General features: G+C 34.7%; 1 protein-coding gene across 1 annotated transcript in view; it reads left to right on the forward strand.

The window, feature by feature from the left end:
* The window catches only part of LOC111061537 (protein phosphatase 1 regulatory subunit 16A), a gene marked incomplete in the record, with an annotated part of 52,060 nt that extends 27,333 nt beyond the window's left edge, over positions 1–24,727 (forward strand). Inside the window, 9 exon segments of the mRNA XM_039429815.1 lie at positions 547–617; positions 2,572–2,717; positions 4,806–4,976; positions 7,286–7,478; positions 9,157–9,232; positions 10,519–10,736; positions 12,039–12,285; positions 16,883–17,259; positions 24,242–24,727. Coding sequence (XP_039285749.1) covers positions 547–617; positions 2,572–2,717; positions 4,806–4,976; positions 7,286–7,478; positions 9,157–9,232; positions 10,519–10,736; positions 12,039–12,285; positions 16,883–17,259; positions 24,242–24,265 — 1,523 coding nt within the window.
* Positions 24,728–26,085: the final 1,358 nt, after the last annotated feature.

Here is a 26,085-nt window from a genome sequence, read left to right on the forward strand (position 1 = left end):
AAAAGCCTGTTAAATTTTAATCGTGATTAAATTCCATAAGAACCGATCTTCTCGAAAAAGCCTTCTCTGATTGGTTCTCAGGGAATTCAATCATGATAAAATTTGAACAGGCTTTTGTGCAACAGGCTAAAAAGTTGAATAAAACTGGAAGAGATACTTTCATGACCCCTTAATGAATTTCTGTAATATATTAAGAGATTCTTGAATGATATTCATTATACATTATACTGGCCGCTATAGCTTTGTATAAAATGAGCGCTGCTATCCAGAGATTGTCAGTTTGGTGTAAGGGTAAGCATTCCTGACCGGCAATTAGGAGGTACGGGGTTCGATTCCCGGGCTGACAAATAATTTTTGTATAGTAGCGCTCATCGAATTTCCATCTAGCTGTTTACCCTGTTGTCAATATTTGCAGTAGCAGAAGTATTCGGGGTGATTTACAGCATTTTATTGGGATTTTCGTTTAATAATAATTGTTGATTCTCATTGTTATTATTCTATTAAAATATTATATACGGTAATGAATTCTTTATTATTTGATTTCAGTGAGAAAATTATTAATGAGAGGCGTTAGTCCAGATTCCACCAACGAGGATGGATTAACTGCATTACATCAAGTAAGCAGAAAAATTGTCTTTTCCTTCACTTCCTATCTAAAGTGCTTACTCTATTCCCTGGAACATAATACTAAAGTGTCACTTTCTCGCTCTCGTTAGGAAAAAACAGGAAAACTCCATAGAGCGTAAAAGTGACCCATTTAAATAACATGGGAAGCATCTCTATTTTAAAAACTTACACTGTAATAGGTTAGAAGGTCTAAGCTCAGATGAGGAAGCATATAGAGTAGTCATTAAACCAACTAAATTCAATACCTCAACCTGACATTAGATCAATATGAAATATATGTCTGTATGCTAAGATTATTACAAACTTCATATCACTATATTAAAAAAATGTATGAAAATTTTTCTTATTCCATGTTATTCAAAATACCAGCCATCGAATATTCCTCATTAACTAATCAAATTTGAAACTGGAACTTCGTCATAGCTGTAGTTGTGGCGGCCATTGTTGTTACAACTTTTGCCGACAGATAGTGCATAGCACTGTCGGCGGAGAACTGTGATTACAAGCCAGCTGTTTCTGTTTACTTTTTAGATTATGTTGTAACACATTGTTTGGTCACGTACGTTTTTAAAAATTATTATATTTGCAGTTTTTATAAAAATGTAGATGGAGGAAACATGTTGTGTATATCACGAGTGAAAAATGTTTTTTCTCCCTCAGGAAAATTGTTGCCCTCGACTTCGCTTCGGGCTTCAAACTTCTCTCTCAGCGAGAAAAAACAGTACTTTTCATTCTAGATTTACAAATAACTATTCGATGAGCATAAGCAAAAGGTTTTGCTCACGTTTATTCATAGAAAATGAAGCATATGCTCACTATTTTACAAGTATAAGCAAATGCTCAACTTTATTCATATGGCCCAATATCTGTTAAATTTTATTCCTGGCTAATTAAATTAAATTTCAATCATGTGTTTTACTAAAATGGTTGAGTTCAAATCCACTGATCGGTGAGTGAACGATGAGACCGGTGAGTGAACGTGGCTCTGAACGAAGCACTGTTTGGTCGTTGAACGATGCATAGACTCACATGCAGCGCTAGTTTATTTGGAATTGTAATCAGCTATTGAGGGGACAGCCTGGAAGATTATTATATACTAAAGATCTTGAAAATTTTTTAATCTATAATATTACAAAAATATTTATATTATATACTTGATATCTTGCGCTAAAATACCTCAATGGCAGCCTTTAATTTCAAGTAAGAGCTAGCATTGGGAAGGCATGTGCATTGTGCGTTTATACCTCTTCAAGGTCTTTGGTCTAACTGATAAGAAAAAAAATGTCATCTCCGGTTCGTTCACTGATCAACTCATCATACATTTCTAACCGATGGAAAAGAACGTAGAGTAGCTGAACGTAAACAGACATGCTGAATACGAGGTTGTTTACAATTATAATGGACTCCATTGTAATGTATTTGGGAGCACAGAAATGCATGATTACATACATAAATTCAATAACATTTAAAATATTATTCAAAGCATTTTTAACAACTTCAATCACTTGATGGTTTTCATTTCAATCGATTATACATTGAGATAGGTTAGGTTCTAGTTTTGTTTACAAAATAAGCAGCAGAGAAAACATCTGTCAGTCATGACTCATGAGCAACCGTTCAGTCACAGAATAAATACAGAATGGAAAGTATCAATCTAACCAATACTTGAGTGCACCAAGACCATGACACCTGTCATGACTGCATCATCTTATTGGAAATTAGAACTACCACTATATTACAATGCTACACTTTCTTTCAAGATGGCGGATTTTGGCGTCAGGATACTAGCAGACTTTCCATTCTCTGGTTCATTTTTTGATCAGGTTTTTTACTGAAAAAAAACACGATGGAATTGATCAGTGGCTTTGAACGCAACCATTGTTAGCAACTTGTGTGGCCGTTTTCATTAGTGTTTAATGTGGTTTAATGTTGTGTTTGTGTTAGTGCTGCATAGACGACAACGAGGACATGATGAAGCTGCTGCTCGAGTTTGGTGCCAACGTAAATGCTGAGGACAGCGAAAAGTGGACGCCCCTCCACGCGGCCGCTACCTGCGGCCATCTGCATCTAGTCTCCTACCTCATTGCCAGGTGTGGAACAACCCCTTTTCAACATTTAATAAATAAATTCGTGGCTTGATGCAACATCTACTCATTAACAATGTCGTCAACTGACATGGTAGTTCTCGTACATCGACTCAGAATTAATTGACAAGTTCTAACATGAATGAAATTGATTCAAAGCGAATGCTTCCAAAAACATTCAAATCGATTCAAAGCAAACAAAATAAATAAATTTTTTATTGTAGTAGCAAGTGAGAACATCAAAAAGCATTACAACGTCAAATGGTAACAAAAGTAGACACATAACGGATAAATATAACTATTAGGTACTATAAGTCACAATTGTACCATAGAGAAACAATAGCATAAATAGATATCCCATGGTATAGGGAGTTTATGTCGCAACTTTTACTGTTATCTCAAGCTGATAGTCCACGTAGTTCTTTCCTGTGAAGCTTTATGACGCTGGTAGTCTCTCATATTGTGCCGTTCATACACTCTTACCCGGTCAAAACAGTAAAAATCGACAATAATCGACAGTAATTGGCTTAAGATAACAGTAAAAGTTTGTGACTTAAACGCCCTATATCATGGGATATCTGCTTACGCTATTGTTTCTCTATGATTGTACATAGGTAAATAATTATAACTAATTCTACACTAACTAATTCTGATCTCAAAATAAAGATAATTCTAAAGAATAATGTAGTCAATGAGTAGTGTATCTAAAATCACCTTATTCTGGACATGAACTTAATACTTGATTGTACTTAATAGAATGAGATGTCGGGCTAGAAATCGACTTGAATAATACAATTATAGTAAATTGAAATAATTTCCAACCTCGTTATTAATTTCAAAACTAATTGAAACGTTCCATTAAGTAGGTTACAATACCACTTATTAATACTGTGCTACACAGTATTAATGTGTCATTTGATTAATCTGCCATTATAAACATGAGATTATAGTCAAGTTGCTAATTAAATGAAAAAGACTAAGAAATTGTCAAAAAACCATGGTGGAGTTGTCAAAAAACCTTTTTGACAATTTCTTAGTCTTTTTCATTCAATATGAATAATTACCACAATATCAACTTCTCAACTACACAAAAAGTTTATGTAGCTAAAATGAACGTGATATTTTCAAGCTCAAAATTTAAGTGGTTTTATTCTTTATTTTGTGAATTTGAAGTTTGTTTCATGTTTTAACGAAAGTTTTATTTTCAATATATCCAAATTTAAAATTGTTTGTTTTATTCTAATCTTTATTCTTAGATTGTGATTTGGTGTAGAAAATTGAAATTGACATAACATATGTATAATATTTGACAATTTGAAACTAAATTAGGAATTTGAAAAAGTTTTGGGCAATAGCCTGTTTTTTCTTTTCCGATCCTTGTATTGTTTGTGATAAACTAATAAATAAATAAATAACGTGTACCTCACTATAGCTTTACAGTTAGTTTCAAACGCAACGCAAAACAAATGTTTTAACTTGGATTTTTTTCGTCTGTCTGTATGTATGTCACGCATCTACGGCCAAACGAGTTGATAGAATTCTATGAGATTTGGCAGGAATATTACTTTTTCAACTACGCGTCGATGTATTCACAAGGTTTTATTTAAATTATACATTTTAAGAATAATAAGGAATTTCCACCTTACTCTGATATCACTATATATTATTATATCATCTACTCTGAAGACAGGATTAATCAGACTATAGAGTTATTCATAATCAATCAGCTGACAAGTTTGAATTGCATGCATTACACAGATGTCTGGAGAAGCTGGTGAACAGGTGACACCAGATACTTGTGGATGAGAAAACTGCGTGAGGTCTACTGTTCAAAGAACTACTAGTGAATTTATATTTTAAAACCTGAAGATGGTGGGGATCACTGATACTAGTTGCTATAATTTATATTTTTAATCTATTACTTTATTAATTTCAAGAAAAGGGTACTATAATTCTATTCTATAAATAGAAATAGGTAGCCCTGAATTTATACATTTTTTTTTCTTATTGTTGTCAATCATAAAATATGAATTGTATAATATTATCCCCTTCCCATTGTTCCAAGTCTCATTCCAAATTTGTTGTGTATTGCAGTGGTGCCAACTTGCTAGCAGTAAACGCAGATGGCAACATGGCCTATGACATCTGCGAGGACGAGGCCGCCCTGGAGCACATAGAGTCCGAGATGGCGCGGCGGGGTGTCACACAGGAGTTGATCGACGAGACGAGGGCAGCCACTGAAACCATCATGCTCAGGGATCTCAGGTAGTTGACTAGAATTAAATTGCAGGTTTAGAATTATACCGGGTGATTCAAAAATGACTTTACAACTTTGAAAATTCATATAAATCTTATTAAACAATGTACAGAGCTAGTTTTGGTGTTGTTTTAAAGGAAAACACTCCCAAGTATTTTCACCTTAAACTAAAGATTTTCTATGTGATTTCCGTTGCTTATCCTGCCGACATCCCATCGATAGTCGATTTATTTCCAGACTCGCACTAGCATTTGACTCAACAGCAGCGCAAATCCTTGCTCTAAGTTCAGGTGGAGTGGCTGGCAAAGCAGGTACATACACCATATCTTTTATGAAACCCCCACAAGAAAAAATCCAGCGGTGTTAGTCTGGGGAACGAGGGGGCCATGCAATTGGCGCATTACGGCCAATCCATTGATTTGGAAAGCGATCATTATGAAAATCCCGGACGTCAGTCAGATAGTGTGGTGGTGCGCCAGCTTGCATTAAGAAAACATTTCGTTCTCGGTCATCCTCATCGATTTGTGGTATCAAAATATTTTGCAACATATCAAGGTACACTATGCCGATTTTCAAACCAAAACACACAGCTAGCACGCTCGGGTCCAGTAATAGCAGCCATCTTTGACGTAACTGCCGCTAGCGCTAGTGCGGCGCGACCAGGCACTAGCGGACTACGCAAGTCAAAACTTGGAGTGTTTTCCTTTAAAACAACACCAAAACCAGCTCTGTACCTTGTTTAATAAGATTTATATGAATTTTTAAAGTTGTAAAGTATTTTTTTAATCACCCGGTATAACGAGTACAAGTCAACAGTCTCCACTGAGAAACCAAGAGCAATGGCTTAGAGAACAAATAAGATGGAGTACAAGAAAAACAGAAGCTAATAATTTGATTGTATGGTAAGAGATATTGTGGTATTTCTCCATAATTGAAAGAATAAGATGTTGTCAATACCACGTTATTAGTTCAAAATTAATTCACATTACAGAACCAGGTTTCATGGTAACACCTACCACAGCTTCAGCTGAAATAATATCGTTTGTTATTATTGAAGGAACAACATGTCCTTGTGACTTAAGATACTATTGAACAATTATAGTGGTATTGACAACATCAACGTCTTTTTCTTTCAAAAACAGAAGCATTGGAGACGGAGGCGAAGAGAGAGAGGAAAAAGCACCTGAAAGGGTAATATATCAATGGCAGGGGACCATGGAAACTACCAGATAATAAATTTGATTCGATCATGAATGTTGTCATCCATAACAAAAAATATGAAATATTCTGTTAATTGATTATTAATTCTAAATTGTTAAGAGACAATCTAGCAACAACGCAAAGCGAGAAAGAGATAGCGCTATCCGCACTGTTGAATGATAGACAAGGATAGCAACACCATTGCTAATCAAACACTGCCATTATAACCTCACTATCGCTCAACTCACACTTACGCGACTCAGGTCGAGAAGAGACTCGACTCTAGTCGATAGCATGTGTTTCCAAAAGGTGACGTCGCGGAGACTAGAATCGACTGGTCTGAGTGTCACCATTTGGAAACACATGCTATCGACTAGAGTCGAGTCTCTACTCGACCTGAGTCGCGTAAGTGTGAGTTGATCCTATAGCTGTACAGTTTCAGCAAAGGCAACGCAAAACAAATGTTAAAATAATTATTATCAAACGAAAATCCAAATTAAATGCTGTAAATCACCCCAAAGACTTCTGCTGCTGCAAATATTGACAACAGGGTAAACAGCTAGATGGAAATTCGATGAGCGCTACTATTCAAAAATTATTTGTCAGCCCGGGAATCGAACCCAGTACCTCCTAATTGCCGGTCAGGAATGCTTACTCTTACACGAAACTGACAATCTCTGGATAGCTAGTCTAAAAATGGAAATTACTGAGATATTGCAATTATTCATATGCTAATGAATTAATTATTATTATTAAACTTTTAAATAAATCTGTAGACTGGCTGGCCGCTATGGCTTTGTATAAAATGAGCGCTGCTATCCAGAGATTGTCAGTTTGGTGTAAGGGTAAGCATTCCTGACCGGCAATTACTGGGATCGATTCCCGGGCTGAGAAATATTTTTTGAATAGTAGCGCTCATCGAATTTCCATCTAGCTGTTTACCCTGTTGTCAATATTTGCAGTAGCAGATGTCTTCGGGGTGATTTAAAGCATTTAATTTGGATTTTCGTTTAACAATTAATTAATTCATTAGCATTTGAATAATTGCAATATCTCAGTAAATGTGAAAATGTTTGAAATTAATTTATGTACTGACGAATTTGTGTGTTTTTTATAGGGCGCTAGTAGCGTGTGGGCGCGGCGGTGACCTTGAACTCGGGGACAGTGGAGGTGCGACACCCCTTCATATAGCGGCCGCCAACGGGTACCTGAGGGTGGTCGAGTTCCTGTTAGAGGAGCAACATGTGGCCACTGACTGCCGCGACCAGGATCACTGGCAGCCAGTACATGCCGCTGCTTGCTGGGGACATGTATGTTAGCCAACCTTTACACAGGGACAGTAGTAGCTTTCACTAGTTGCCCCGTGAACGAGGAATTGGATATGAAATTCACAATTTCTCGTTCCGCAGCTATAGTGAGGTACACATATAATGGCATTGGAAAGAGATAGAACAACATAGCCGATCCTCTGTCTTGTCAATGCCTTCTATAGACGGTAGCTGATACAGGTTTACTGATGTAATATCAACTGTTCATTCTCGTTTGAAATAATTATATTTTATCAAGCAAGAAATTATATTTTTCGATGATTTAATAAGAGTTTTCATAATTAAGATGAAATCTAGGAGAACAACGTTGCCGATCCTCTGTCTTGTCAATGCCTTCTATAGACGGTAGCTGATACAGGTTTACTGATGTAATATCAACTGTTCTTTCTCCTTTAAAATAATCAATTATATTTTATTGAGCAAGAAATTATATTTTTCAACTATTTCATAATATAAGGATGGAATATTTTGTTAATTAATTATCAATGCTACATTGTTGAAAGACGATCTGGCAACAGAGCAAAGCGAGAAAGAGATAGCGCTATCCGCTTTGTTGAATGATAGACAAGGATAGCAATACCATTGCTTTTCAAACACTGCCATTATAACGTGGACCTCAGTATAGTGGAAGCTACTATTGTCCCTGTGTGCAGTTTGTTTTATTATCATATACCTGAAAACTCAAATTAGTTCAAAATTTCAAATGAAATTGTAACGGATTTGTTATTTAAGTGATGACATTGAAAAAACTATATTTGATCTGGTTCGATTTGATTCTAAGTGGCTGTAACATTAATTACCAGAGCCCTTAAGACCCGGTTGCACAAAAGTCTGTTGACTTTTAATCATCATAAAATCCAACGAGAACCAATCAGAGAAAGTTTATCTGAGAAGAAGGCTTTTCTGATTGGTTCTCGTAGCATTTAATCGGGATTAAAAGTTAACAGAGTTTTGTGAAACCGAGTGTAATGCTCTTAGAAGATCAATCAACTATTTGATAAGCACATCCAGTTGGAAGTTTTTTCCAAATATTCCGATATTGCTACTGTGTTGATAGTATCTACTAGGATTGTTATTAAACTAATATAAGTTATTAGTAGGATTCTTATACAAATCGAAATTCTCAAATCGAGGAAAAGAAATAGTTTTACCAATTAAAAGACTGTCTGTGAAAGTTTCACTACTATATCATCTATACTATAATAAAGTAAAGAACTGGGTTACACCACCACCTCCGTAAACAAAGCCATAGTGCATGACAGGTGGTTGATGATGACGTCAGCACAGGTAGGGCTCCTACACCAATAAAAACACTAGCTGATATCGATCAGCTGAAATCAACACATTTTTATTGGTGTTGCAGCCCCACCTGAGCTGACGTCGAATGCACTATGGCTTGGTTTACGGAGGTAGTGCTTATACAAGTGCGGAATAGAAAATCATTTTTGACGCATCATCACGTCTGAATTACTGGACTGATGAACTAGAAATGATGCATATAGATTCTTAATTTACCGAGGATGGTTATAGGCATATTTTTAATTATTCAATTATTCAGTAGGTCAAGTTTTCAGTTTGTCAAGTTTCAAATTAGATCCTTGCGGAGCACGGGTTACCTGATAGTATTGAATAAAATCAGTATTTTTTTTTTTTGTTTCAGTTGGAAGTCTTGGAGTTACTAGTTCAAAACGGTGCTGACCTAAATGCTAAAACAAAGCATGATGAAACTCCTGCTGGTGAGTTGTTTGAATTAAAAATAATCATTAAACTTTTTGTTTGAATTAAAAATAATCATTGAACTTTTTCTACAAACACAAAGTTGTTTTCTGTGTGTGCTATAGAATCTAATCACCAAGACATTCTAGACAAGTAAAGTCCAGATTATGTTTTCTTCATTATGTTTTTTATAATTGTTGAATAAATAAATAAATGTCATGTATGCTTTTGTTTAACGTGATGATTTAATCAAACATACGATGCGAGTCGTATTCACTCGCACCGTGGACTGTAAAACTAATTACTCTAATATGGAGTGGTTAAATAATAACACTGTACACACGACTCGAGCTCTTGATTGACACTGACTTTATTACTGAATGCAAAACACACAAGCACAAATGATACATGAAATCGCCGGTAGGCGGCGGTAGCGGCTGGAGCATAAACACTAAAAAGATTGGGATACTTGAATGCTTGAAAAAAATACACTTATCTCTCTTTTCTGAACACAAACGATTTTGCAACAGTGCATAGTTGGAAAAGGATAGAACTAATTGCTTTTTCTGATAAGGATAGCAACCAAATTTGATCTGGGTGCTGACTTTATAACGTGTTTCTCTCTATAGAAAATTCTCTTCTATTTCTGTTTCTGCCCTGCAGACCAAAAATTCATTCTAAGAAAATGGAAGAAAATTTTCTCTCATATTAAATTTTTCCTACAGTTACCATTGAATATGAGAAGAGTAGTTGATTATGGATAAATGATGGCTGAAATCCATCAAATGTTTGTCTGTATAATTTTGTTATTAATAACAACTTTAATTTATTTCAAACTTGATAATCCAATTGAAAATTATCAATCGATAATTTATTCAAATTAAAAATCAAATTAATCCAATTAATTTGAAAATTTGTATAATTTTGAGTAAATCTTAATTTCTAAATAATTTGTCAACCAATCAATTTATGAATTAAAAAAATATTATCTGAAATAATGAATAATTAATAATATTCAAAATGTATAATTTAATGAGTTCTCATTTTTATTTATTTGAAAATCATAAAAAAATATAGATAGAACAAATTCGCATTTAAAATACACGCCAACAATGTCAACAGCTGATTGGGATGGCTGCAAGATAATACGCAAAGTATTAAGAGTACGCAAAGTAATACTTTGCGTACTAGAGCGGAAAAGTGATTCTTTGTATTCTGTAATCAGTGCAGGAATGGTCACTTTTTAAGGTAACTGTAGGAAAAAAATTATTCCACATCCTTATCTTGAAGATTGATTGATTGACAGACATCTGCGAGGACCCGGAGCTGAAAGAGCGCATTCTGGAGCTGCGCAGTGAACAGGAGACAAAGCGGCTGCAGGAAGCCCAGCGGCGCCGCGTGAAGCGAACCCAAAGCAACAACACGCGCACACAGTCTGTGCGACGCACATCCATTCGCGACAAGACGCTCACATCCAAGAAGGAAGCCGTCGAGGAAGCAAGGCTGAGGCGCCAGGCTCAGCAGGTCAGTTAATAGTCATTAAAATATAAATAGAGTCATTAATAGTCGTCTCTAAAATACAGAGTGCCCCACGGAAGGTGTAACAAGGAGTCGATAGATTCTACAGTGTTCTGCAAAAAGGTGCCCATAAGTCAGGGCGTTCCTCACATCAAAAGAAGGAAAAATGTTCTAAACTAGTAGTTCTCTAAACAGTAGACCTCGCGCTCAGTAAGTTACATTGACATGTTGTTATGTTTTCTCAAAAATTGATAAATAATTTATCAATTTAAAATGTCTAGAAAAAATCCTAAATAAACATAGAGCTTTCTGTCCTATCGTACCGTGACGTGTCGTCCCGGAATGTGAGTGTAAGTGCTGTTATCAGGTCTGGCTGCAACTGCCTACAACGTTGATGGAAAGATACATTTTCAAGTTTTTGAACGGGTAGTATTATAGTCAACTGTCTACTAACGTTGATTGAAAGATACATTTTCAAGATGCTCGATGTTTTTGAACGGGTAGTATTGTAGTCCACTAGACAGCTGATTTATGATGAATAATTCTATAGTCTGATTTTTACCCCAATATTGACGTATGAAGGAGGCTCCTTTTTCCTTTTATATTATCCTTGAAATTCAAAATTTCCAAAAACCTTGTATATACGTCGACGCGCAATTAAAAAAGGAACATACCTGTCAAATTTCATGAAAATCTATTACCGCGTTTCGCCGTAAATGCGCAACATATAAACATATAAACATTTAAACATTCAAACATTTAAACATTTAAACATTAAGAGAAATGCGAAACCGTCGACTTGAATCTTAGATCTCACTTCGCTCGGTCAATTAAAATAGGTCCGAAAATGCTTGGACACCAAGTTATACCATAGAGAAACGATAGCATAAGTAGATATCCCATGGTATAGGGCGTTTATGTCGCAACTTTTACTGTTATCCCAAGACGATAGTTCACTTAGTTCTTTCTCATGCAGCTGTGTGATGCTGGTAGTCTCTCAAATTGTGCCGTTCATTCACTCTCACCTCAACAAAACAGTAAAAATTTACAATATTCGACAGTAATCGACTTTAGATAACAGTAAAATTTGCGAAATAAATTCCCTATACCATAGGATATCTACTTACGCTATTGTTTCGCTATGGTTATACAGAGTTTATAAAGTTTTTTGACTGTAAATCTTCCTGACGTTATTCAACTGTATGGAAATTTTCTGTATTATTGTTGAATAAAATGAATATTCCATTCTATTCTAACAAATGAAGATTTGATTTGAAAAGGAATTTAACAACGTTCATCTGCCAACAGGTATTCGGCCCACCGATAGACATAACCGACATAGGACTGAAAATCGCTGACTCGCCAAACAATAGACTGAAAGAGAGAGATGGCAGAGGGAGGGAGAGAGAGCCGGTGTCACTAGGCAGTGAGGAAAGTGGTGAGCTTCCTCTCACTAGGCGAGAACCTGAGCTTCCTCTCACGAGGCGAGAACCTGACGGCAAGGATTTCAGTATAATCGAACAAGAGGTTGAAGCTAAACCGTCCTCTTCTATTGGTAAGCCACTTTTCTCTTTAGTGTTGTTCATGTTATAATGGCAGCAGTGTTTGATTAGCAATGGTATTGTTATACTTGTCTATTATTCAACAAAGCGGATAGCGCTATCTCTTTCTCGCATTGCCAGATCGTTTTTACTTTCCTTGTCCTATTACCATAGGTAAGGAAAGTATTGCTTTCCAAAAATATTTAAGGTACCCTAATTTCATGTTTTCTATACGTTTCATTACTTTCCTTGTCCTATTACCATAGGTAAGGAAAGTATTGCTATCCAGAAAAATTCAAGTTACCCTAATTTCATGTTTTCTATACGTTTCAAGGTCCCCTGAGTCCAAAAACATTATTTTTGGGTGTTGGTCTGTGTGTATGTCTGTGAACACGATAACTCCATTCCTAATCTACCGATTGACTTGAAATTTTAAACTTAAGGTCCTTATACCATGAGGATCCGACAATAAGAAATTCAATAAAATTCAAATCAAAATGGCGGATAATAGCTAAAAAACCATGTTTTTCACGGTTTTCTCGAAAATGACTCTAACCATTTTCTTCAAATTTATACCCTAGATAGTTGATAAGCCCTATCAACTGACATGAGTCTCATTTCTGGGAAAATTGAGGAGCTCCGTAATATTCCTGAGAAGAATGAATTTTGTTGAATTTTTATCACGATTTTCTCAAAAATGACTTGACCGATTTTTTTCAAATTCATACCCTGTATAGTTATGTATCAGCTCTATTAACTGGCATGAGTCTCCTCCCTGAGAAATTAACAGGGTTTCCACCCTTCCTTGAGAAATTTACTTTGTATCCTCTTTCTCGTGCGTGAGGTAGGTAGGTAGAACAGTTCATTCAGAAGAACACATGTCGATATTTTATTTGTAGAACAGCTGTTTTGACAACTTTTAAAAAATCCTCAAATTTCATAATTCAAACAAAGGAAAATGTACTCTGAACACAATAACAATAGTATAAACTTAGTTTTAATTATTTAGCCGCCAATCGGCATAATGTTATTCCCCTAAATTATCCTCGTTAATGAGGCTTATAGATCAATGAGCAAGGAAAGTTGTGTGAGTGTGAGTGTACCACACCAGATTTTTTAACAATGTAGAATAATTAATTAATTAACAAAATATGTCATCTCAATCATCAAAATTCATCATGAAATTATTGAAAAATATAGTTTCTAGCTTAATAAAATATAATTGATTGTTTAAAACGAGAATGAATAGTTAGTTAATATTACATTAATAAACCTGCATAAGCTACCGTCTATAGAAGGCATTAACAAGACAGAGGATCGGCAATGTTGTTCTGCTATCTTTCTCCACTGCCATTATAACGTGGACCTCACTATAACAAATTATGATATAAAAATGCAATGAAATTAGGTCCACGTTATAATGGCAGTGGAGAAAGATAGGAGAACAACGTTGCCGATCCTCTGTCTTGTCAATGCCTTCTATAGACGGTAGCTTATGCAGGTTTATTGATGTAATATTAACTGTTCACTCTTGTTAAAAATGATCAATTATTATATTATATTAGTCAAAAAAATATATTTTCCAATGATCTAACTAGTAGCTCTGTGAACAGTAGACCTTACGCAGTATTCTCATCCACAAGTATCTGATTGAAACTATAGACCTTAAGGAAATACAGCAATAGACTGGCTTCTCCAAACATCTGTGTAATCACTTGTCAGCTGATTTATGATGAATAATTTTTCCTTTTTCCTTTTATATTATCCTTGAAATGCAAAATTTCCAAAAACCTTGTATATACGTCGACGCGCAATTAAAAAAGGAACATACCTGTCAAATTTCATGAAAATCTATTACCGCGTTTCGCCGTTAATGCGCAACATATAAACATTCAAACATTTAAACATTAAGAGAAATGCCAAACCGTTCACTTGAATCTTAGACCTCACTTCGCTCGGTCAATAATAAATTTTCATAATTGAGATTAAATATTTTGTCGATTAATTATGTTTTTAACGATCTGGCAACATTGCAGAGCTAGTAAGGGAGAGCGCCATTTTCTTTGTCGACTTATCATTATTTTTTTATTCTTATGTCTTTTATCGACAGAGAGATCCTTTTGGCTGTTCTGCCTTTTGTTCTGCTGTATTACCCAATGTCATTTCCAACACTCAAGTTTATAGTTTTTGCTTTGTCGAATGATAGACAATGATAGCAACACCAATGTTAATCAAATACTGCCATTATAACGTGGATATCACTATAGTGGATAGACTCTGTCTTAACCCTACAGAGATTTATGCTAACACAGTAGACACACTGAGGTGTTGAACACCCCAATTTAATTATGCATTTTTCTTTGAAAAATATGAAAAAACAAATACTTAGACCATTTATTATTTCTTAATCGTTTTTGTTCCAAGTGCATACATAAATCAAAAGTAAAGCACTGCTTATCAATATTTATACTAATTTTAGAAGTACGTATGTTCCGCCTAGGTGTTGGAGCTCCTAATCCGGTTTGAACGAATGGCTTGATCATTGCCAATGACAACTTCATCAAAAACTCACGTCTCTTCATTTTATTGTTTTGAATCTCAAGTTGTAGAGAATCATAGCATTTATTCCAATCTGATCCATCATTCCATACCACATTCGTAGTGACAATACAAGTAAATCTTTGTAATAAAAGTGTTTGATAAAAGTCCTACGTAAAAGACACTCTGGGGTGTTAGACACCCCAAACGAAGAACAAGATGAGCTGGTGACCTTGTAGAATGCTATTACTGACTGGAAGTGGTGGAGAGTAGTTGACAATACTACAAACCTAATTTAGACTGGACATAAATTCCCATCTGTTTGATATTGTCAACTGCAGAACAGAAAAAAATCCCTGGGGTGTGAAACACCCCAGTGTGTCTCTTTAGGGTTAAAAGAGAGCACTAAGGATCCTATTATCATCAGATTCCTTTTTCATTCCATTGTTTTGTCTAATTTGAGCCTATCTTTTCTACCATTACATTTATTAATCCCATTTTTTTATTTACTTAGGCAGCAAGAAAGGCTAGTTACAAGACGGTGACATCAGTTTGTCATTTATTTCAAATTGTCCTGTATTTCAACTCTTTGTTATTTGTGTTTATTATCAATAACATTTCAAATAATATCAACATATATCTTCCTACACACAACCTCATGTATCACAAGATTGCAATCCCTCATTACACAATCCCTCTCTCTATTGGGGTTAAGGATGTTCGGTACACTTATTATTTAAATTGGATAATCTTTTCCAACATAATTGTTAAGATCATTATAAGAGTGAGAAAAAGTGGCAACTGAAATTTTCAAGTGGTCTAATAAGCGAGTTATGGGTCGTTTACGTGCTAATTCCGTTTTCTTTCCATATCATGAACGGTGTCGACTATATTAAAAGAACTTCTAAAAATTCAAAAAATATATCTTTCCAAACTAAAACATTTTATTCCCCATATCATTCATAATTTTTTTATTTATTTATTTACAATGCAAATGACACTAATGTAATAACATTGAAAGATGAAATAATAAGTTAGTCTTTGTGCTATTTTTCTTCCAAATTTATAAGTGACAAAGTCCAAGATAAGGTAAAAAAGTAAATTCGATAACTCGTTTTTTTTCGCATAAATCGCGAAAAACGCATACCTATTAGAACAAAGCCAATGATATACTGAATGTAGACTATTAAAAAAACTTCAATGGAAAATAATTGAAACCGTTAATGATCTGGAAAGAAAACTGAGTTCAACACTTCAACAACCCATAACTCGCTTATTAGACCACTTAAAAATTTCAGTTGCCACTTTTTCTCACTCTTATAATGATCTTAACAATTGTCTTGAAAAAGATTATCCAATTTAAATAAAAAACGTGTATTGAACAGTCTTTAAGAAACGAGACGGGGCCGCCGAAAAAATGGATGGACAGGTAGAAGTTCTAGTGACCCTTCAGTGGTCACCTATTGTTATTGAATTTTGACATTTTCGTGGTCTATTATTAAGGTTTCCATTCCGAGGAAAATTTTGGTGGACCAGTGTGGTTACTTGAAAGCAATTTCAGCTGTGAACCAGCTTAGATTCAATAATAATATTGTAGAAAATACAACATATGTAGGGTGCAAATTAATAGATAAGTTGGTGCTAGCAGCTACCAGCTAGAATTGCCTTCAAGAAACAACACGGGCCACTAATGAGAGTAATGAAGCGGAATCTGAGGACAATTAGGCTCAACTCACACTTATGCGACTCAGATCGAGAAGAGAGTCGATTCTAGTCGAGAGCATGTGTTTCCAAATGGTGACACTCAGACCAGTCGACTCTAGTCTCCGCGACTTCACCATTTGAAAACACATGATCTCGACTACAGTCGAGTCTCTTCTCGACCTGAGTCGTGTAAGTGTGAGATGAGCCTAAAGTATGCTAGTCGAAAGTAAGAGGATAAACCTTTTTAGAACAACGGCTCAGTGTACAGGTACCGCGGACCCGTCTCGTTTCTTTTACCACAATATTGTCATCAATTTCATTTTCATTTTTGTTTTGTTCATTTCCTTTTCCCCTTTTTGTTCACCGTAGACCACCTGCCCACCTCCACAGAGGCCAGCTACACAACGACCACCGAACAGAGTAACGGCAAAATCAACATTCACGTGTCGGTCACAATAAACGCCGGCACACTGGCCGAACTGAAAAAGCAGCGCGCGCAGAACCGTGGTGGGGGAAGTCTGGTGGGCGGTGGAGGGGATAGCCAGTCTGCTGCGCATGCGCACCAGTCCACCGCGCATGCGCAGTCGCCGTCGGCAGCCAACTCGGATCTGTCGGTGGTCAGTCGGTCGCCGGACGCCGTGGCGACAGGAGCTGCTGCTTCCGAGCAGGTGGCTCCCGCTGGTGGAGCGGGCGTGAAGCGGTTCGCCGGTCATACAGCTGATAATGTGATGGTCGGAGATGCTAGGGTAAGGAGGTGTTGTGTCGTCTCTTAGCAAACCACTCCCTCTCCACTCCCACCACTGGTATCGACTGAGTAAATATTATCTAGAAACATATGAAGCCTGGTGTCTTAAGATAAAGGAGTTAAATTAGTGCCTAATTTGTACATATTATTTAGAAGTAACATGAATGAAGCCTGGTGTCTAAGATGAAGGATTTGAATTTGTGCCTAATTTGTACATAATTATTATCTAGGAGAAAATTAGAAACATGAAGTCTGGTGTATAAGAAGGAGTTGAATTAGTAATTTTTAAGAAAACTAGGGATGTGGTGACGCTGGTCCTATTTGTGGAGGAATTTTGGGGGAGTATTATCTAGGAGAAAATTAGAAACATTATGAAGTCTGGTATGTAAGAAGAAGGAGTTAAATTTGTAAGAAAATTGGGAAGATGGTGACGCTGGTCCTCTTTATGGATGAAATTTGGGATAGTATTATCTAGGAGAAAATTAGAAACATTATGAAGCCTGGTGTGTCAGAAGAAGGAGTTAAATTAGTAGTTAAGATAATTGAGGAAATGGAGACCTTTGTGAAGAAAATTTGGAAGAGTATTTTATCGACGATCAACGTTTAAATTGTTTTAACCATTTGACTTTCCTCCTCCCTTTAGAATTGACTGATTAATTTGTAGAAGGAAGTTGGGATACGTGAAGCTTGATTTTTATTTGTTTGTTTTTAAAAGTTTCCCGGAGATTTATATCATAAGATAGGAATTTTGTCAGTTTTTTGTGTAGTTGAGAATTTGATATTGTGGTAATTATTCATATTAAATAAAAAGACTAAGAAATTGTCCAAAACCACAGAAAATCTGTGGTTCTTAGTATTTTTATTTGATATTTTGTCAATTGTTTGTAAGGAAGGTGTGAGTGAAGTAGTATTATATTTATTGACCAAATGCCTCTCGAATTTTGAAAAATTATAGTTTTATCAACGACTTTGCACAGGGTAATCAAAGTATTGAGGGAAACTCATTCAGTATTGAAGCTAGACTTTTGACTGAGCATAGTAATTTGTAGTAAGAAAGCTTGATTTTTCATAGAGCCTGGCGATTTAAAAAAAAATTGAGGCTCGGTTGCACAAAAGTCGGTTAAATTTTAATCGTGATAAATTTCATGAGAAGCTCTTAACTTACTAATGAAGTGATTTGAACATTTGAACACTAAGGCCTAGTTGCACAAAAGCCAGTTAAATTTGAATGATTAAATGTGACTAGAGCTAATCAGAGAAGATTTTTTTAAGACAGCTTCTTTGATTGGTTCTCGTGAAGTTAATCAGGATTAAAATTTAACCGGCTTTTGTGCAACCGGCACTGAGGGTTAAAGTTCTTCTATTTTATTGATGTTCAAATTTTTGAACCACTGGACCAACCTTCTATTCAGAATTGACTGAGTCATTTTTAAATTTATTTTTTTTAATTTGTAAATGACTCAGTCAATTCTGAATAGAAGAGTAGTCCAGTGGTTCAATAATTTGATCACCAATAAAATAAAAGAACTTCAACTTCAGTGTCGGTTGCACAAAAGCTGGTTAAATTTTAATCCTGATTAATTTCACGATTTCATAATTATTGATGATCAAATTTCTGAACCTCTGGACTACCCTTCTATTTAGAATTGACTGAGTAATTTGTGATCTAAAGGTGATAAATATCACATTATTATTCTTTAGTATGTGAGAATCGTGTATTGACTGACGTATCTGAATTTCAAATTATTATTCTATCTAATGTGTTAAGAATAGGCTACTACAGAGTGACACAGAATAACGGGAGGTTTTAAAAACGCCATAAAACATTAGTGGGAAGGGCAAAAATGATTCTATTCAAACTAATGTAAAGTTCAAGACTTGCCATTTGAGATTTATTAATAACATCTATCACTTTTTGACAATTACTTTAAGATGGCTTCCTCCTGCACGAATACACTCTTGAAATCTGTGTTGACGATTCCTCATTGATCGCTGCAACATCTGCGTTTCCTGGTCCCATGATCTGTCCACCTGCGATTTTCTGTTTGTTGAGCTATCTCAAATCAAACGTTTTCACAACTTGACCAACAACTGTGGTTGAATCATAACAGATAATTTAAAATGAAATTAACAATATCCCAGCTGAAATGTTGCAGCAATTGTTCAGGAATCTCAACACAGATTTCAAGAGTCTATTCGTGCAGGTGGAAGCCATCTTGAAGAAGTAATTGTCAAAAAGTGATAGTTGTTATTAATAGTTCTCAAATGGCAAATCTTGAACTTCACATTAGTTTGAATAATTTTTGCCCTTCCCACCAATGTTTTATGGCGTTTTTAAAAATTCCCGTTATTCTGTGTCACCCTGTAGAATTCCCAGGCTCCTAACGTCCCTGTATGAACTGAGTATCTTGACTTGAAAAGCAAATTTTTGAATGAATTTGGAAGAAGTCTTAATTCTAATGTGAGTTGCCAGGTCTTATAAAGGTCCATATAGGTGTCATAGTATACAGAACTTAATCGACTATAAGTGTCGGTTGCACAAAAGCCGGTTAAATTTCAATCGAGATTAATTCCACGAGAACCAATCAGAGAAGCCGTCTTATGATTGGTTCTCGTGGAATTTATCACGGTAAAAATTCAACCGGCTTTTGTGCAACCGGGCCTAAATGTTTTAAATTCTAATATTTTAAAAAATCATAGGATTCTCAATTGCAGTATTGACACTAATAATTCACCATTGCAGTATTGTTAATTTTACTACCTAAAAGTTTAACTACTATAATAAAAAATGTAAAAGCAATTAGAGTACGCAAGTACCTACTTTATCGATTCCATCAACTTATCATTGTAACATTACAGGTTAGTTTTTTTAATGAAGTGATTGAATCATCATATCTTTCAACTTGAGATAATCCTTCAAGTATTTTAATAAAGTTTCATTATCAACTGTTGAATCATCTTATTGACAAATCTGATACCACCGTCTGTATTTCTCATGAAAGATTTTGAAATTATCACTGAGTGCCGGTTGCACAAAAGATGGTTAAATTTTAACCCTGATTAATTCCACGAGAACCAATCTAAGAAGCCGTCTTTTCAAAGACGCTCTCTCTGATTTGTTCTCGTGGAATTAATCTTACTTACTGTCATGGCCATACATATCCAAGTAGATGTTAATCACGGTTAAAATTTAACTGACTTTCGTGCAACCGGGCCTGACTAATTCACGATTGATATGAATTTTATGGTGTTCAGAAATTTGATTCAATTCACTATTTTTTCAATTGTTGTTGACGTTTGAAAATAGTGTGTTGTGTTGTTGATAAGAGTATTTATATTTTATTATTACTTCCTAAAAATTTAGCTAATAAATTATGTGCCTTATAGTATAGATTTTTAGAAAACTTCTCACTTATGGAAATTACTGGGATATTGCAATAATTCAAATGCTAATGAATTGATAATTTACAGTATTTAATTTGGATTTTCGTTTAATAGTAATTATTACTTTTCACTTTTTGTTTATTACAATTATCACGTTTTACTGTCGGTCCTGGTTTGAGTTCAGCAGTCATAAGGTGCATTAATGGTTCAAATACTGGCAAGTGTGATCCACTTTAGCATCGCTAAAATGAGAAGCATTGATTTTTTATAATAAAATAACTGACTGACTAAAGTCTATAGTGAGGTTCACGATATAATGGCAGTGTTTGATTAGCAATGTTATTGCTCTATCCTTGTCTATCATTCAACAAACTGGATAGCGCTATCTCTTTCTCGCTTTGCTCTGTTGCCAGATCGCCTTCTAACAATGTAGAATAAATAATTAACAAAATATTTCATGTTAATCATGAAAATTCATTATGAAATTATTGGAAAACATAATTTATTGCTTGATAAAATAATAATTGGTTATTTTAAACTAGAATGAACAGTTAATATTACATCATTAAACCTGTATCAGCTACCGTCTATAGAAGGCATTGACAAGACTGATGATCGGCAACGTTTTTATGCTATCTTTCTCCAATGCCTTTATAACGTGGACCTCACTATAGTAGCTGAGTGTATAGTGAGGTCCACGTTATAATGGCAGTGGAGAAAGATAGGAGAACAACATGCCTATCCTGCCTGTCTTGTCAATGACGGTAGCTGAATCAATTATATTCTATTAAGCAAGAAAATCTATTTTTCAATAATTTCATATTGAATTTACATAATTAGGATGAATTTATGAATTTACATAATTTTGTTAATGAATTAATAATTTTCTAAACTGTTTAAAGACGATCTGGCAACAGAGCTAAGCGAGAAAGAGATAGCGCTATCCACTTTGTTGAATGATAGACAAGGATAGAGCAATACCATTGCTAATCAAACACTGCCATTATAACGTGAACCTCACTATAGATGAGGTTATGTATACCTTTGAACTCTGAGTACACCTTGATTGGGAGAGAAAAAACAGTTATTTTATTATGGAAAAAATGCAATGCTTCTCATTTAAGCGATGCTAACCGTTCAATGTTCAATCCGCTATGGAATGGGACTCACAATACAATAAAGTTACACGAATATCATAATATTATTATTATGGTTAATCATTTGCCACTATCTTGAATATCTTAACCTTATGTTGAATCTTGAATTGAAACCGCACATCCATCAGCTATTCAAATTATCAATATAAATTTTACAATATTAGGCGTGAGGTACACGTTATAAAACTATCGTGAGGTCCACGTTATAATGACAGTATTTGATTAACATTGGTGTTGCTATCCTTGTCTAACATTCAACAAAGCAGATAGCACTATCCATTTCTAGCCCCGCAACGTTGCCACATCCTGTTTCAACAATGTAGACATATAATTAACTAACAAAATATTTAATCTCAATTACGGAGATTTATTGTTCAATCATTAAAAAAATATTTTCTTGGTTAATAAACTAGTAGTTCTGTGAACAGTAGACCTCACACATTATTCTCATCCACAAGTACCTGATTGAAACTATAGACCTCATGGAAATACAGCAATAGACTGGCGTCTCCACACATCTGTGTAATCACTTGTCAGCTGATTTATGATGAATATTTCTATAGTCTGATTTTTACTCTAATATTGGCGTATGAAGGAGGCTCCTTTTTCGTTTTATATTATCCTTGAAATGCAAAATTTCCAAAAACCTTGTATATACGTCGACGCGCAATTAAAAAAGGAACATACCCGTCAAATTTCATGAAAATCTATTACCGCGTATCGCCGTGAATGCGCAACATATAAAAAATTAAACATTAAAAGAAATGCCAAACCGTCGACTTGAATCTTAGACCTCACTTCTTTTCAGTCAAATATAATAGATTATTTTTTTCAAATCAAAATTTTTATTCACAACTCAAAACAATTGAGGGTCCTGCAACCCCGAAGGTTTTTTGGCGAGTGTTCAGTTACAAAAAAAAAACAAGAATGAACAGTTAATAGATATACCGGTATCAGATATTCTCTATAGAAAGCAGTGGCAAGGCAGGGTATCGGCAACATTGTTATTATATCTCTCTTAACTTCCATTATAACGTGAACCTCACTATAGAATGGGATTTTTTACAAGAATCTTGTTGTTCTTGGAGAATATTATTCTGACTTCTACAATAATTCTTGAAACATTTATCTTTTATTACTGTTTTCCTAAATTCTTGACTTTAAAGAATGTCAAGCTATCGTGGTATACATACTTGGGCTATACTGGTATTGGTCAGCATGGCTTATCTTCAATCTACTTTTAAGTGAATCAAAATTTCTGGTGAAAGTTCTGGTTAAACTAGATTGCTTATCTAAGGTTTACAGGGGCTTGAATATAGTAATCTTCCTTAGGCCCGGTTTCCGAGCTCGTTATTTAGTCAAGTTCTAGACTTTAACCTTACGGCAGTCGCGCTGTTGTAAAAAGTACAACAGTGTCAGTTTATTTTGCTGCACAAGACTAATGAAGTGGTGTCAGTGAATGAGTCACCTATGCATCCCAAAACTTTCCCTCCATCACTCCACTGAGTTGCAGTATCAACCGAGCAATGGTTCAGTCTTTAGGTGCCATTTAGTCGCGACAGTGCATAAGATAGGGAAAGACTGTATACGGGGACTGTAAACGAACCAATAACACAGAATTGATGGCTTTGCTTGATGTACCTTATTGGGCTATGAAATGGTAATCATAGGCGTAAAATAATCCAAGAAGATGGAAAAGTAATTGTACAGTTAATTAATATGTTTTGACTCTAAACAGAGTACGTAACACTTAGAAAAGTGGATGTTGTAAAAAATACAACACGCGACTGCTCGTGTGATTGAGTAGGGCGCGACTACCGGAAGTTTAAACAGCTGGAGTCAGAAAATTGGCTTTCCGAAACGGGGCGTAGTCGCAGTCCTCATTTAAATTAAATTTCGAAAAACTAGAAAATTGAACCCAGAATAAAATGAAGTGAAAATAGTGTAAAGTTTCAGCTATTTTGAATTATTTAGGAATGTTTCATTTCGTCAAGGAAACCAGTTTCCAATTATGGAAATGAGAAAATAAAGATTATCATAAAAACTACAACTAAGTTTTTATGATAATCTTTATTTTCTCACATCTATAATTAGAAGCATTTTTCCTTGACGGAATAAAACATTCCTTAATAACTAAAAATAGCTGAAACTTTACACTATTTTCTCTTTATTTTATTTTGTGTTCAACTTTCTAGTTTTTCGAAATTTAATTTAAATGAGGACCTCGACTACGCTCCGTTTCGGAAAGTCAAATTTCTGACTCCATCTGTTCAAAGTCTAGAACTTAGCTAAATCCCGAGCTCGGAAACCGGCCCTTAGGCATTTCTTTACCTCAAATAACTCCCTCTCTCTCTTTTCTTTCGTTTGTATTGCTCTTCCCCTCATTCTTTCTTCTTTTACTGCATTCTTGTTTCTAACATTCTGTCTGATTCTGCTTTACAGTTGTGCCACATCTATCATCTATAATGGCAAAAATATATAATTTGTGAAAGAAGAAGCAAAAGGGAAATGGTGATGAATTGAGTGAGTGATAAACTGTGGACATGAAACTAATTTGTAATTTATATCAATACTTTTTTATTTTCAATTTTTCAATAATAAACATTCAAGCCTTGTTCTCCAATTAATTTTGACTCTGCTGGACAGAAAGAGAATTCTATTGTTTCTAATGGAAGTGTTCTTACAATAGCAGACCGCAAATGTGTGAATACTTACTTAGAAATCAATGATACTCTTCTCCAGCAAAGTAGAAATGCATTGGATACGTTATGTAAATCTGGAATAGGAAATTTGGAGAGGAATATCACAAGGTTACCTTATTTTTCCTCTCCCTATCATATCGATAATTAAATATTGTATAAATAAATTGAGGCTGTGCAAAGGCTGAAAATAAACTTTCTACTGGTGATATTTTTCAAAGCTTTTCGATTGGTATATCATCAAAATGAAATACGTTTCTCAGGAAAACATTTTTTTCGTGATCATTACTTTTTGAGATATGAGCGCCTAAAGTTTGAATTTTTGGGACAGAACATTTCAAATTCGGTAAGAGATAAATCCATGAGATTTAGAAGATAGATTCTTAATTGTATTGTTGATCTAATAGAATAAAAATTTCCTGAAAATATCAATATTTGAGAAAGTTATTCAATTCACCAAAAATAACTCAACTAAAAGTTATTTTTGGTTTTTTTAGTCAATTGAATAACTATCTTAAAAATTGATATTTTCAGAAAATTTTTGTTTTACTAGATCAACAATACCATGAAGAAGTTATTCAATTTACCAAAAACGACCAAAAGTTATTTTTGGTAAATTGAATAACTTTCTCAAAAATTGATATTTCCAGAAAATTTTAATAGATCAACAATACAATGAATAATTTATTCTCTAAATCTCATGGATTTACCTCTTGCGGAATTTTAAATGTTCTGTCCCAAAAATTTGAACTTTAGGCGCTCATACCTCAAAAACTAATGAACGGAAAAAAATCCTGGGAAAAATTTCTCATTTTGATAGCTTGATGATATACAAATCGAACAACTTTGAAAAATATCACCAGTAGAAAGTTTATTTTTAGCCTTTGCTCAGCCTTAATGGATAAAGAACTATGTAAACTATTGGATAGCAGGGCTTTATTTTTGCTTCCATTTGTAACTACTCTACTAGTGATTGTGAATTTCGGCTTATTATTCTACTAACTTTGGATTTGAAAGAAGAATTAACCGAATTATTAATATAGTCAGAGTTGAATGTTTCAAGTTCCAATCTATCTTACTAATCAATTATATAGTATAGTCGAGTGAATGAAATTCACACATTGGGGCCTGGTTGCACAAAAGTCGGTTAAATTTTAATCGTGATCAATTCCACGAGAACCAATCAGAGAAGCCGTCTTTTCAAAAACGCCTTCTTTGATTGGTGCTGGTGAAATTGATCACGATTAAAATTTAACCGGCTGTTGTGCGACCGGGTATAAGAGTGTACTATAATGCAATGAATTGATATTTGAGAGAGTAGTATTATGTCATTCTCTAGATGATAATTATTTAACTGAATCTGATTTATAGTGTAAGTCCTGTTTGGAGAGACAGACAAGTAATGTTAATTAAAACTCTATCCTACTAGAAATTGATTCTTCAAAGCCTACTTAAAATGCTCCAATTGAAGAGTTTCTAGAAAACTATGTTTAAACCTTATCTGATCAGGTGATGTATTTATTCATTTATCAATAGAAAAATTACAGCTTATTAGATCAAGCCATGGTCTCATTTATCATGATGTAA

The sequence above is a fragment of the Nilaparvata lugens genome, chromosome 5, assembly GCF_014356525.2.
Source record: "Nilaparvata lugens isolate BPH chromosome 5, ASM1435652v1, whole genome shotgun sequence".
Lineage (NCBI taxonomy): Eukaryota > Metazoa > Arthropoda > Insecta > Hemiptera > Delphacidae > Nilaparvata > Nilaparvata lugens.